The 15,168-nt window shown below is 42.3% G+C and overlaps 1 protein-coding gene across 4 annotated transcripts in view; it reads left to right on the top strand.

Annotated features, from left to right (window-relative positions):
• The window catches only part of baiap2b (BAR/IMD domain containing adaptor protein 2b), a 77,912-nt gene that overhangs the window by 15,107 nt on the left and 47,637 nt on the right, over positions 1-15,168 (top strand). For 3 of the 4 annotated variants that reach the window (XM_087844960.1, XM_087844959.1, XM_087844958.1), the window contains exon 1: positions 10,784-11,016. In XM_087844960.1, the coding sequence (XP_087701086.1) occupies positions 10,803-11,016 (214 nt within the window). In that variant the 5' untranslated portion in view covers positions 10,784-10,802. Of the gene's footprint in view, positions 1-10,783; positions 11,017-15,168 lie in introns of those variants that run through there. The other variant, XM_006793254.2, reaches the window with a different exon arrangement.

Here is a 15,168-nt window from a genome sequence, read left to right as displayed (position 1 = left end):
TCCACCTGGTGCGTCCCTGCCTCTCCGTCCTCGTTGGGGTTGCCAGATCTCCTCTCGCTGGTTAATCTGTTTGGCAGCCAGCGCCGCAGCAGGTTCTAATGGTGCCACATGGCTGTCTTGGCTTTACAGTAATTTACGCCACGACATGATATGAACCTGCTGCTGCTTATGTCGGCTCTGACTCACCCCACGTTCTCGTCTCCTGCCACCAAATGACACATGCTAACACACACATATAGACTGACTTCTCTACACCATCGCTGATGAAGGCAGCTAGGTCACAATGTTCTTAACGCTGCTTGTTTTCTTTCCTTTGTTCTCTCAAGTGTTTCCCCATCCATATCTGGGTGGGAGGCATGTTTCAGTAGGTCTTTTGAAGTAGGTTCACTACCTAGATGTTCTCTTTTAGAAGGTTTCTGTTTCTCTTTGTAGATTCTTTTCTCCTTTATTTATTTTGACCTTGTTCTGTTCTTCTCTTCTTTCTTTCCTGCTTTGTTGCCTTCCTTCCTTGAGTGATCAAAAGAAACAAAATCTTAACAAATTAAATTGATTTTAAAGCACGGACAGAGCTTTGGGTTGTTACCACCGAAATTAACTTGGGATAAGGACTCACAAAGGTTTATGCATGTGTGTGTGTATAATTCTTCAGTATGTTTGAGTACACTTTAACTTGTCATGAACGCTGCAGTGTAACACCAGTTTTCCTTCATGCTGCCCCTTGTTCTGTTATTAATAGCTTGTATAACCTCTGCCTCTATTCCAAATCACTCATCTGTCGTGGGACGTGGTGTCCGTGCCCTGCGATGTTGCTCTGATGGATCTATTAACCTTGGCTTTGAGGGCTAGCTGCTACCTATTCAATCTCCTTCTCATCATACTAGCAATCCGTTATGGCCGTGGCAGCAGTAAGTAAAATATCAGTGGATTTAGGTTGTGTGTTTGGGATTTTTGGAAGGCTCAGAGAGAGAACAAAATAATCCATTTCAATAGAATTTGACAAACTTTAGAATTTAGAAGCTGTTTGAAAAACTGCGAAGGAGAACATTGAAGAACCTTTCCAGCTTACGAAGGCAGCTCTTTTCATTATCAGTTCAACATTTGTTATTTTCTTTCCTTTTAACTAACAGGGCCAGTGTCTCTCACAGGATGAAGCTGCAAATCACACCTTTCAAACAAGATGTTAAATTGAAAACAAGGTACGCCAAAAATCTCACTGTACCTGTGGCCAAGGTGGTGTTTACTACACACGTTTTGTTTCCAACTACACAAAAACAAAATAAAATGATAATGCAGGATTTGAGAAATCTTCTTAGCTGGGAAGCTGGAGCCAAAGATGCAGTGAAATCAGCTGACTTTGGTTTCAGACTCATCGTTTATCACCAGCTGATCATTTCAGCAAGCTCAAAGTGGAAGACTCCTGATTCTGTGCTGTTTTCCTTTTATTTTAAATTACGTTTGCTCTTCAGCTCTTGAGGTAATGTCAGGTAAATATGCTATGTCTCTCGTGGGCTCATTTTTGTGGTGGAGAAAAGCTAAACCGTCTCCAATAACCACATTGGCTGCTTTGCAGTTTTCATCCCAACTCATACCAACATTTAATCTTGGTTTCTTTAAACCAACATGTTCTTCTTGTGGTTACCAATTATTTTTACTGTCCTAACCACAACCGGAGCTTAATAATAAAGCTGTCAGGACAGAAAATGCGATGCTTAGTTTGGCAGATAGACCCACACTCTGTTTAGTTATGAATGCCTGGTGCGGCTCTCTGTCAAACCTCAGAGGATGAGAGAAATGGATTAATTGTCAGGTGTTCACAAACTGCAAACAATACACACACACACGGAAAAAAACCTTAACAAAAACACTCACAGGCCCAAATCCTCATTTCCCTTGCAGAAATTGCAAACAGCCAGTCCTTCCTGCCAGCACAGTGCTCTGTGAACACACACACACACACAGGACCATTAAAGTCCTGCAAACAGAAGGTTGTTCCAGAGTTGTGCTTTTGCGCACGCACACAAACAGTCACACTCGGATGCTTCCAGGATGAACATCTGCCTCGCCGAGTGCTGGTGAGATGTGGGGGGAGATAAATATTTCACCGAACAGACCGATGACATGTCAGAGAGATGGATCGTACTGCTCTAAAGTCATGTGCGTAGTCTGTGCGAGACTGCATGAGGATGCTCACGCGCTTCCAGTACTCTGTCTATTGGATTGATAATTCATTTGATCTATTAATGCACGTTATTTCTCGTAGATGGTTGCTGTGCACTCGGCAAAGTTTAATTTTCTCTCTTTTTTACTAAATAATTATATGAACATTTTATTTATTAAATATACCTCATGTTGCTACAGTTACTATCTCTGGGCCAGACTTTGCCCTCCCAAAGGTTAATTCCAATTTGCTCTTTAGTCAGCGAATCATTTGCTTATCGTTTCTATCTTCACTCTGGGATCAGCGATGTGCTTCACGGTAGATTAGCTCCTCTTTGGCATTTAGTCTGCTCTTGTCACATTAAAAAAAACTGCTGCCTCAGTGACACTCAAAGTCCATTAATGATTGATTAAAAACTCGTGATCTGAAGAGAGCAGAAATCAGAGTATCTTTGTCATCGCTTGTGTCTTGATGACAATTTTTCATCTTTTTCTTGAAGATATGCTTATAATTTCCCTCCAGATAACATTCACTTGTGTTCCCCCAAAGCTGCAACGTGATAAGACAATCCCTGTATTGTTGTGGAGGTTCGATGCTTAATTGGTAAGAGTGATTAGTGAGTCAATTAGAACACGTGACTGGAGCAAACGAGCAAAGTGAGACAAAGCAACGTTTGCTCTGTAATCCTTCTCATTTCCCATGCAGTCAGTTAAATATGGTCTTTCATTCAGTGGAATGCTAATCAGCCTCAGCTCCTGTTGCTGAAGGAACAATCTCGACTGATTGAGGGTGGATTAAGCAAGGACCGGGCAAATTAATGATCCTATTAGATTATCCTCTAAACCGCATGAGCATGTCGTGACCCGGGGAGACCTTGCGAATTATGGCATGTTTATTGCATTGATAATGATTGACTGTTTGGTGCCGGCTGAGAGTCTCTGCTCTTTACATTATTCACAGTTGTTGCCTGGTTTGTGTGTGTGTGAAGGGCAAAGTTGTAGAACTCCAGCATGGACCCAACTGAACTTGGAAAATGTCAAGAACTTAAAATTGGTGGTGAATTGGTATTCAGTGAAGTATGCTGCTGTTCCTCTGCACAGATGTTTGACGTCAAGACTGCAGCCAGCAACTTTCATTAAAATGAAAAATGCACCCAATGCAATACGCACAAAAAAAAGATTCTTGGAGTAAAATGCAACTAAAATATATAAAACTGAAGGTTTAGTTATTGGAACTCTCTGGACTCAGTAGTCTCTTTTAAAAAAACAACTAAAAACTAGGGGTGCAACGATACGCAAAATTCACGGTTCGGTTCGATACGTTGGTGTGACGGTTCGATATTTTTTTGATACAAAAAAATGTTCATGCTTTTTTAATTTGTAATTTATTAAAATTATAAATATATATTTTAACTCAAAAGTACAGTTTTTAAATTTAATGTTGCTGAAACAACAAAGGGATAAAATAATAAATCTATCTGATCGAGAAATCACTCATCTTTGGAAAAGAGAGTTTATTACAGAGAAATGTCTCTTTCCAAAATAAAAGCTCTACTATACGCTTCTTCTGGGCTATATTCTCAGCAGCATATTAAACATATCAGGTCCCCATAAGGAGAATCATGTGCTAACGGCTGTCTAAATGACTCGGCTAAAGTTTGTAGCATGCGTGCTTGTTGTTTTTGCCTGCTTCCACTTGTCTTTGCACTAGGATGATGTCGGAGTAAATGTGCAGTCATATTCGTTGTGTTCCCACTAGTGCTGTCAGCGTTAATCTGAAATGACGTTAACGCCACAACACGGCAAATCTCCGTTAACGAGCTACCGCGGATCGCTCCGTGCGTGGGGCTGGACGGCCAACACATTAACGAGCTAACTGCGCTAACGGACTAGTTCCCACCAATGTAATTGAGCATTGCGCACATCCGACACACTGTTTTACTTTAGTCCATGACGTGCTTACCTTCAGGGTCATACGTCACATGAAGACCAAAATAGTTCCAAACGCCAGATCTGAATGAGGGTGGGGGAGGTTCAATTTGCCATGTTGCAAGGAGAGCTTAACGTCTGTCTTGCTAGCTTGCCCTGCGCTCAGTGAATCTGCGTTCGACTACTCCGCCTAGGCTGCACTGTCGAGCGCAGATCCACTGAGCGCTCATGCGTACCGAACTGAAAGCACTGTATCGAACGGTTCGATATCGATACGAGTATTGTTGCACCTCTACTAAAAACATCTTTTTAGGATTGCATTTTGTTACCTTCTGTCTGTTTTTGTTTTATACTTTGTCATCCCGGTGTGAAGCACTTTGAGATCTTTTTATCTAGAAAGGTGCATGTAAATAAAATTTTACGTACTTACTTTATAATTAAACAATTAAATCAAGTAAATTTAATGTAACCAGATTCCATGGAGTTAATTTTCTACACTGTGCTTAAGTAACATTACATAAAACATTTAGGTGTAATCAGATTACTTAAAGTCAGGATTTCTGGCATATCTATTTGAGTGTATTCTGTTGTGTATAGAGGTTTTTGGTGGGTGTGAAGCCAGGGTGGTTGGATCAGGATGCTGAATTTCAGCATGTGAAGGGCCTCTTCTAACTACACTACATCTGTCGATATCACTCAGACGCTCGCTCTGGCAGAAAGGCACTGTCAGGTGGGCGACATAAATCTTGCATGAATTCAGACTTGACTGATATCACTGCTGAGAATCAGACCTGTGTTAGATTTTAGTGCCACATATATAAAAACACAAGCAAATAAAACATTCACTCACCTCTTTTCACTCTCTTTGTGGTCATACATCACTCTGCATTTAATCATTAGTTATTATGATGGCCCCGCCCCTCCCTGAGCCTGGTTCTGCTGGAGGTTTCTTCCTGTTAAAAGGGAGTTTTTCCTTCCCACTGTCGCCATAGTGATGCTCACAGGAGCTCATCTTGTTCTTCACCTTAAATTAAAAAGTGTCTTGGGGCGACCGTTGTGATTTGGTGATATGTAAATAAAATTGAATTGAATTAAAACTGTGATTTGGATCTCACTTCCCTGTGTTTCGAATATAAGCTTAGATTTTGCTACCTTGAATCCACTGCATATAGACTTTCTTTGTCTACACTAAATAAATTCTCTTGTCAGTACTGACTTGTTTGCCTCATTAAGAGCATTTATGTTTAGATGTTGTACTATGTATTCTATTAATGCACAACATGTATCCCAAATATATACTAGTAATGGAAATGAGGGGTGTTACTAGATTCTTCATTTTCCTCAAATATTCAGTATTTGAACATGTGATCTCTGTGAGGCTAAAGCTTGAGGTAGCTGCTTGGTTTCGGACAGTTTTTTAGCTCTTAAACAGCTCGCTTCAGACAAGAGAGAAACTGAGGGGCTGAAAATATATAAAATAATTTGAGCTTTTCCTTTGCAAGGTTCTGTTTGATTATTTCTCCATGCTTACAGTGAACACAGTGGTCACAATGACTGTTTCTAGTGTGCAGCTGAATGTGTCAGTAAGTAGCGCATATGAAACAGTAAAGGTATTTTAATAGGAAGCATCACATCAAGAATCAGGAATGCAACACATGAAGCTGGACCTGTCTGACAGCGATTACATAACGCAGCTCACAAACGCATACACAGACACACACTTCTTCACACAGTCGTTCCCCGTTCCTCGCTCTGTTTATTTAGACATGAGATCCAGGCCGCTTTCCATCATCTATTTATATTCTTTTGTTGATCGTTCCTTTCTTCCTGCCAACTGGTGGTACAGCCATGGCGATGATTACTGCTGCTAGGAGTGTTCCTCCGTACTGGGTTTGTTCAGCAGCCGACGCCTTGCATAACAGAAAATGCACCCAGAGATGGGAGAGAGGGGCAAGAGGGAATCTGGATATAATTAGGTTTGTTTTTGCCAGGAAAGCCACAAAGAAACGCCCCCAATGGCCTTTTTTCTTTATGTGTGTGTGCGCACACACAAAGCATTTATGACATCATATTGTAGCATTGCAGCAATGTCAGTATCCACAGCAGGGTGCTTCTGATCACATGCAAAACCAGTTTTGGACCCAGAACCTTGCAAAGCCGAAAATACTTTTATGCATTTAGTTTCAGTCCATTTCCCTGCATGTCCCACTCCTCTAACTCTTCCTTGGTGCCAAACTAAACCAACCTCATCTCATTTGTGCACCTTGAAGCTCATCTCGCTCACCGGGCAGTCAGCCTATTTTCCTTGCACCCCTGTGTCGTCCTGTCCTACTTCCCGCTTCCATTTCTTTGAAATCATGGAGAGGTTTGTGAACCAAGGTGACTATTCTGCGTCAGCCGGTGGGCATGAGCAGGCGTCCCATGTAGCAGGCTGACTTGGAAAAAAAGGCATCCATCAAATTTAAACGTACCCTGCAGAATACTCATTATTCTGTCTGCTCTGTGCCTTTGTGCTTCTTCCTTCAGGCACTTTGAAAAGAACACAAGCATCCTTACTGCCTCAACTGAAGTCGTAAGCCAATATCAAACAGTGATATGCTCCTAAATTCACTGATTAAATACATGAAGACCGCTGTTCTCAGAATCTGTTGGTCCTTGCTCTCTACAAGACCAAGGTGCCCTGTGGTATCTGGCAAATGGATGTTTGCAGAGGACCTTTTCAGTTGCTTCAAGCACACTAGAAACCCTGCAAACTTTGGCCTTGTGTCTTACTAGTTTTGGGGTACTTACATGGAAGTAAGGGCCCACTTTAATGGTCTAAGGCAGCGGTCCCCAACCCCCGGGCCTCAGACCGGTACCGGTCCGTGAGTCATTTGGTACCGGGCCGCGAGAGTTGAGGCTCAGGTGTGAAATGTATAGTTTTTATCGGTTTTCAGCGTTATTTTGTTATCGTTTTTATCGTTTACTCGGTTTTCCTGGGTCTTTACACGTGTGTTATGAATAAATCTTCTTTTTTTCGGTACCGGTACTAGTTTTATTTTGTTGTATTTATCTGCGACACATTAAAGGCCGGTCCATGAAAATATTGTCGGGCATAAACCGGTCCGTGGCGCAAAAAAGGTTGGGGATCGCTGGTCTAAGGGGACCTATGTATACTCCAGGAAGTTTTTGCAGTTTGCAATTCCTGCAGTGCTCACACGGAAAGTCTGGGACGCGTCCTTGAACGACTAGAGAACTACAAAAATGTTTCTACTATCTGAAAATACCAAAATTAGCGTGGGCCTTTTGTATTTCACTAGCTGGGCCCACGTCCTCATTTTAGGTTTGACAGCATTTTAGTAGGTAAAGGTGATGCTTTGACATGAATTGAGCTGCGGTTTGGGGAAGGCCTCGAAGGGGACTGGCGATGGCTCCTGGCAGATCCCCGTGTACTGAATAGAAATGAAGAAGTTAAAGAATTGAGATCATGGAGGGTGGGGCACGTAAACGAGAATGAACAGCTTGCAGAACTGGGGGAACCTATATGGATGAGAACCGGAAGGAGCATGTTTGGAGGCGTGGTCCTGCTCCTGAAATTCCGATACATAATCTCCAGTTATGATTTCCATTGAACACGCTGACTTTAGAAACTGTTTACTTAACTTCCAACAGGCTTTGATTGTTAAGACATGAGTGATGTTCTGTTCACCTCATTAGTCAGCGTGCCATAACTGATTTACTTAAGCACCTTTTGCACTTTCTAGGATTTGGATCATAGTCATGATGGCTTAGTTTAAGGCTGTTTGTTCGATGCTGCTCATCCCTCACTCCCTTTACCTTCCACCCGTGCTGCCTCTCTGGCAAGTTTGAAAAGAAAGTTGCAGAGAGAACATTTCTGCTTTTTAAATTGCTGGCTTTGGCCAGAGATGCAGCGAGAGTGAAAGGGCAGCTTGGATTGAGGGGGAGGCTGAGTCACTGCAGAGACAGACAGTAAAACTCATTACACATTTGTTCTTGACTTTTTCTTCACTTCCTAACAAGGCCTCGGGCCTCTGTTTGTTTGTTCTCGTTGTGGATGCACTCCACTGCTTGTGCGCTGCTGACCAATGCTTGGCCATCTGTCATGAAGGAAGGAGATTTGGATTCATGCACTTTTTATGTGTATATCTGTTGGGGAGTAGTCTGAGCTGGATATTGGCAGTTTTTCCCTGTGCTTTAAGTCACAGCGTTGCTCATTTTTACTCATCGTATTACCAGCTCGTTGCAGTATTTTGCCAGTCTTCTCTATTATTGCAGCTCCAGCTGTGACGTTTTCTCTCTGCTGCCAATCTCCCAGAGCAGCGTGTTATGTTGCTGAATGTTTCACAGGCAATAATCAGCAAATTCATTGAAACACGCGATCTGTCTTCACCCACTTTGCTGTTCTTGATGTTTGACTTAATCTCCCCCACTCCGTTTAGCAGATATCTGCAGAATTTGACTTTTCGGAATTGCCTGTTCTGTTTAATGCTTCACTGAATAAAAAATGAAGTGCTGTACAAGAACATATAAGCAAAGATTGGGGTGCTTAGTTTCAGTGTTAGTGTTCTCTGTATTTTGTGTTAATGATGGAAAAAGCGATTTGTAATGTGAGAGTTATCACCTTGCCCCGCAGCGCCTCAGAGCTGCGAAGCGTTAAGCAATTTTACTGTTCTGGTTCACTATCACCGCTCTCATCAATCTCATTTCCAGCAGCAGGCAACTTGTTCCAGCTAAAGAAGCTTTGGTAAACCCTCCGTTCTGTATGTGATCAGGATGATTAACGTGGAACTCAAAGAGCAGCTAAAGTACTGGACATTAACCTCTTAATATCCAACACTGACCCTCTAGGGTTTTGGGTTCGGTTAACGGCCACTACTGTTTTCATTTGTTTGCTTGGAAACATTGTTAATGTGTGAGACTTCATTTAGGAGTTAACATCTTCTAACTTGTGAAAGTTTTCCTATTTGGTATGTGGCTAAATAAAAGCCAACCCTAACCCTAGGAGAGTTGACACCGTAGATTTTAGCAGGTTAAACTGAAAGTTTGCCATGAGTGAGTAAATATTTGACTATTTGACAAGTGGAAAAAAATGTTGCTGGGTGTATAAGACACCATAAGGAATCATTTGTTTTTATTTATTTTATTTTAGCAAACTTTCTTTGTAGTTTTAATAAATATTTTATTTGAAAAAGTATTATTGATGTCTAGGGCTGCCACGATTAGTCGACTAGTCACGATTACGTCGACTATCAGAATCGTCGACGACTGATTTAATAGTCGACGCGTCGTTTGAAGCTTTGTAAGATCACAAAAGACGCAGGAATAAGTAGTAGGATTTAAGAGTGTAATAACGGACTGAAACAGAAGATGGCAGCACTGCATGTACAAGGATGCCAGCTGCCGTTAAACCCCGAAGAAGAAGAAGCTGTCCCAGAATTCATAGCGCAGCCCAGCTCAGTTTACAACAATGGCGGCAGCTAATTAGTTTCAATATTCTTTCTAGGTCACAAAATAAACGTTTAACATATTTTCAGGCGAGAATGTAGCTGTGTAAACCTCAAATATCTGCTCAGTTTATCAAGACACCACATATTTTCAAAAGCGCTCCGACGTTTTCGGAGACGTCTGTTACCCACTAGCTCGATAGCTAGCCGGGGGCTAGGCTCACCAGAGCCGTGAGAACACCGGACTCCCGGCAAATCGTTTTCAAACCCACCGCTGTCTTTCGCTACTCAGGTTAAACATGATATATAAGTCACTTAGATAACTTAAAAATGTTATTGTTTGGCTTTTTTTAGTATTTTATTTGTTCCTGAGTAAATCGGTTTGGCTGAGATTAAAGTTATAGTTTTTACACAGCTGAATAAACATCAAGCAGACAGCTGATTATCAGAAGTGTGAGATGCTCGAGAATTTACTCCGGTGTCCTGTTATATTTTAGATAGCAAGGGGTTTATTAAACTTCACCGAAACAATCTGCAAATTTCATTAAAATTTAATAAACTATCATCTTGTCTTTATTTTTAGTTAGCACATACCTTACACACTTAAAGCTGTAAGCTAATGATAGTTATATTAGAGCAGATGCTGCTGGTGCAATAAGCTGTACTTTTACGTCCAATCGATACATGATCTGATTAGTTGACTAATTGCAAAAATAATCGGTGACTAGTCGACTATCAAAATAATCGTTTGTGGCAGCCCTATTGATGTCCTGCAAGCTGTAGATGGTATAAGCTTGTTTAATTTCATTTCCGCTATGTATGAGTGGGGCTTTTTGGGTCCAACGATGATCGTCTTGATTTAATTTGTCTGAACTTCTGGTACTGACCTCTGAGACTTGATGACCGCCGGTGAAAAGGCCAATTTTGTGCTATTTTTGGCCACAAAAGCAATTAGCAGGAGCAGTGTGCCAGAGTTCAGGTGTTAGGGAGACAGAGGGAAATGGCACTGGGTCCAGGTCTGCTGCTGAGCTGAAGGATTCAGCGGCCAAAACCAGGTTTTATTTTTAATTCGTACAGCGGGGGAGCTGAGGGGAAAAAGCACCGCACAAACATACAAATATAAGCCCTCCCTCAGTGACTCTTTCCCTCTATTTCATCCAACCATCCTCATCGTCAGGCTCGGAGTCTTGAAATGAATCCTCTGCTCTCCTTTCCTCGTGGTTGGCTCAGTTGACTCTGTCTACGACTGTGTGTGTGTGTGTGTGTGTGTGTATGTGTGTGTGTGTGTGTGTGTGCTCATGCCCCAGTAAAGAGCAGAGCTCTGTCACTGTAGCTCATGTCGGTGTTTGTATCGTATCTTTCCTGCTTCTAACCAAACATACCTTCTCTTTTTTCTCTCTCCTTTTACAGTCCATCATGGAGCAGTTTAACCCGTGCTTACGGAACTTCATAGCCATGGCAAAAAGCTATGAGAAGGCGCTCACCAGTGAGTACACCAACCATTTCTTGTTTACCGTCTGTCTTCGTCGTTCTCTCGTTCCTCCAGTCGTCCAGGCAGAGGGCCAGCTCACCCGACACTTGGCGCTGCATCTGTATCGTCTTGATTTACCTCGAGACTGGTTAGCTTTAGGGTGACGATGGCTCAGATAGTCACGTTAAGAGCGTTGTTGATGCCAAGCTTACGATCCCCATCAGAAGCTTTTAAACTACACACACTAGTTTGTGCCTCGATCTTATTCAGACGTCCGGTATTGTGCTGTGATGTCCTGTGATTGTTCCGCTGTGATGTCTTCCTCCTTTCTGTCCACCAGCAGTTCCTCTCGTCATTCTCATTAACGTCTGTCTCTACCTTTTTATCCTTTGTCGTTGCTTTTTGAGGTTTGAATCGGTGTGTTTGTGTGTGATTGTGTGTGCGTGGGGGGGCAAAGAGTAGGGAGGTGAGGTATACACTCAGTCAAGGTCAAAGACAAAACACAGGAAATATCCAGAGGGAGCTAAGTGGAGCATTGGCTAATGCAAAGTGGAACAGGGAGAGTCGTGAGAATAACGGTACCCCTACCCCATGAGGCCCAAGAAATGAGAACGAGCAGAGCCGGTATTCAGGACAAGACAGGATAAAAAAATGTTTGATAAAAGGAGAAGGTAGAAGGAAAAGACTGCGAGTTCACAAAAACAGAAATTCCAAAATTCTCAGCAGTTATTGGAATCCTGGAGCATGTCCGGTGGCTTATTCTTTAACTTCACAAACTCTGATTAATTAAAGCTACGCAGTCAGCATGGATAACGTGATTTCATGCCTCTGGGTCAGGCCGATAATGCTTGTCCTGATGCCTTGTACAGTATATGTATTGAGATAACACACGCCTCCAACCATGTCGAGCTCATTTATTGATAAGAAAACCTTCCAGCTCTGCTCTTAGATGTCACTCTGTGGAGGGAGGAGGATGAGGAGGAGGAAGAGGAGGTTATCGCCGTCGTATCATATATTCAGTGATGGTGCAGACTTGCTTGGTATGCTGTGTGCGGTTTCGAACCGGGCTCTCCTTTGTGTGCTTGGAGAGGAAATGCAGGGAAGACTCGGCAGCCTGCAAGAACAATAAAGAAGGCCTCACTCTAGTCTGATAGATAAGGCTAAAAATAGCCCTGCGACTCTCTGAGTGGGGATTACACTTCATCAATGCCAAGCAGCGGCACAGAGGCAGAGTTTAGAGTGGGGCTGGGCACCCAGCAAGCATCTATTGTCATAGGAAAAATGCCAGTGCAGCCCCTCCTCGTACTAGAACTGGGGCGGCAGCTTGACATCCCAGCGGACTGAGAGGACCAGAGTGATGCAGGAAGGAGCCTGCTTTCTGGGCTCGATGAGCACAGTGTGGTTTGGGATGTAGCGCTCAGCCAAATTCTCTCTTTATTAAAATCTTAATTGCAGCGTGGTGCAGGGCTGCAGCAGAAACGTGGGAGCTGTGCGGCTGGAACATGCTGTGCTTGTGCAGAAAGAGGAGAACACATGTGAAATCAAATAAAGGGAAGATGTCAAAACTGAGACGGAGATTTCTGTCTTGTTTGGTGACATCACTGAAAAATCGTTGGTCTCAGTGGAAGCTTACAAGAGTACAAAGATGTGTCTACTGATGGCTCTGTGATTTAGTAACCTTTTCTTCAAAAGCAGTTAATTAAAAACGAGTAACTTTAGTTTATCTTTAATCTGCTTGTTTGGTTCAGTTACCATGAAACAGGAGATTATTTGAAGCTGTAATCAGGAGCCGTCTTTTTCCAAATTTAGCCCATTTATAAACGAGACGTTCGGGTTTTGAGCTGAATCAGATTTGTCTGCTTTCTGTGGAGGAATGTGAGAGGAGGCTTGATTGAGGTTGTGGAAAGCTTGATTTTGAAATTGATGACATCAACACGAGTCACATGTCACCAACCTCAGCTGATTTAAACCTTGTTTGTGTTTCATCTGCTCTGCTCTGTATTGGCTTTATATCACTGTTCTAATCCTCTTTACAGGCAAGTCCTCCTTTTCCTCGTCCTCTGCCTTCTTCTTCTTCTTCTCTTCTTTATTTTTTCTCCTGCTTCTGTGCCTCTCTGTCACTTTCCAGCTGACAGACAAGCAAAGCATTCCCTGGAGCTAATCCGGCTTCACCTGGACCTGCTCTCCTCCCGGCTGAGATTTCTCTGCACATCGATTAAATTAGCCTTGCTCACCCAGCCATCTTAGCCTTACCTCCATCCCCTTGCTTTCCCATCCACTCATATCCTACCTAAGCTTAACTCAAGCCAGGCTTCAGAGAAGCCGGAAAAGGGTCTTGGCCTGTCACTGTCATAGCTTACGGAGGAGGGTTGCGCTGCTGTGTAAAGACTTTTGTGGCTTTTTATTCCTGGTTTTCATAAAAGAGTCCTCACAAAATCGTCTTACTGGAGAAATGAAATTGTTAAGTGCTTGTGCAGACTGAGAAGCCAGACGCTGTCTTAATTTACAGAACAATAACTTGCATAGCTCAGTGTCTCCGCGGACTTCTAGATGTGAATAGATTTTCATTGTTTTCCATGCGGGGATGTGAATACTTGTCATTTTCCTGCTCTCTCTGTGGGATTCTGCATGAACCTTCTCTGGCAGTTCAAAACACACTCATCAACATGACGGCCCTGTAATAAACTCGCTCATCCATATGTATATCCTGACTGGGCATGTGTCCTCTGTCATCATGACTTTCACTCCCCGTGTAGCTGACCCCTGACCTGCTTTAATTCACCGTCACCGCTGCCTGAGGCTGTCTCGCCCTCATTTCTAAGCCCCGAGTCACCGCTGCGTCTCGGCTCGTGTCCCCGGCTTCTGTGGCGATACGCCGCAGAGAATAACGGTTGACAGTATTTGAATTGTAGAGTGCTTACACATCACTGCTGTGAAAGGGTTTGTCAGCATATTATTATGTACGGGGTTGTAAAGATGTGAGGTGCCATTAGGATTTTAAAGCTTTAGTTCATCCAAATTACGAGAATACTTATTTTTTCTGCTTATGCCACGCAAATCGTTTTTACTGTCTGTCATAATGTAAATTTCAAGTGCACCAAATGGCACATATTCAAAAAAGCAAACATATTGTTCACCTACTTGGTGCTTTTACTCATATTTCAGAACCTCCACAGCATCTGTGTTTAATTTAGTCCAAAATCTGAGGGTCCAGGTTCATAACTGTTAATTTAATTAGACTAAAACATTTATAACCTGTATATGAAGGACAAACTTGGAGTTTTAAACCACCAAAAGTAATTTAACTCAATCAGCTAGTTTATTAAACTAGAGAAGAAACATTACTCTGCTGGTCTAGATTAAATTAGATGAGATTAGATTAGATTAGTCCTTATTGTCTCTGTTGGGAGAAATTTGTCTTGGACAAGCGAGCGCGACACGTCACGTAAAATCATAACTTCACACACTGATAATAAGTTTGGTGCCTCATACCTTCATCAAGACAATGAGGAAATCGGTTTTAAGATTAATCTCAAGCAGCTGCATATAAGTTACAAGTTACAAGAGCTTTCTTTTTTCCATTTGTAGTTCGTTACAGCATTATTGAGCAGATTCAAACAGGTTTTGGATCCATAAGGGTAAACAATGTTTAAAATGCCCCCACGTTATTCGTATTACATGAAACTGAACAACAACAAAAAACCCAATACAAATATTCATATTTTATATTTTTCCTGTTTCATTTCTGCTCATTGTATTTCCACTTCTCCAACACAGCTGGTATAGTTTCATAATTATTATTTTTTAAATATACAGAATGACCTACTGCATAAAAAGGACAGATTTTAGGCTGAGTTTTCCTCCTCCACTCATCTGTATCACACTCACAACCCACAAATAAACGATAAAATAAAAATTTCAACACAATAGACACAGTCATCATCAGTTTCAAAGAATGGAATAAGATCCTTCTCACGATGGTTCCTGGAGCTGAGAGGCTTTTCTCACTGAGCCTAGACCAGGGGTGGCCAACTCCAGGCGTCGAGAGCCCCTTTATCCATCCCAGCTGATATAATGGCTAAATAACCTCCTCAACATGTCTTGAAGTTCTCCAGAGGCCTCGTAATGAACTAATCGTTTGATTCAGGTGTGTTGACCCAGGGTGAG

This window comes from Neolamprologus brichardi, chromosome 8, assembly GCF_056152115.1.
Source record: "Neolamprologus brichardi isolate AB-2024 chromosome 8, ASM5615211v1, whole genome shotgun sequence".
NCBI classification, from domain to species: Eukaryota; Metazoa; Chordata; class Actinopteri; order Cichliformes; family Cichlidae; genus Neolamprologus; species Neolamprologus brichardi.
Note: the sequence above shows the minus strand (reverse complement) of the source record. Positions and strands in the feature narration are given on the sequence as shown.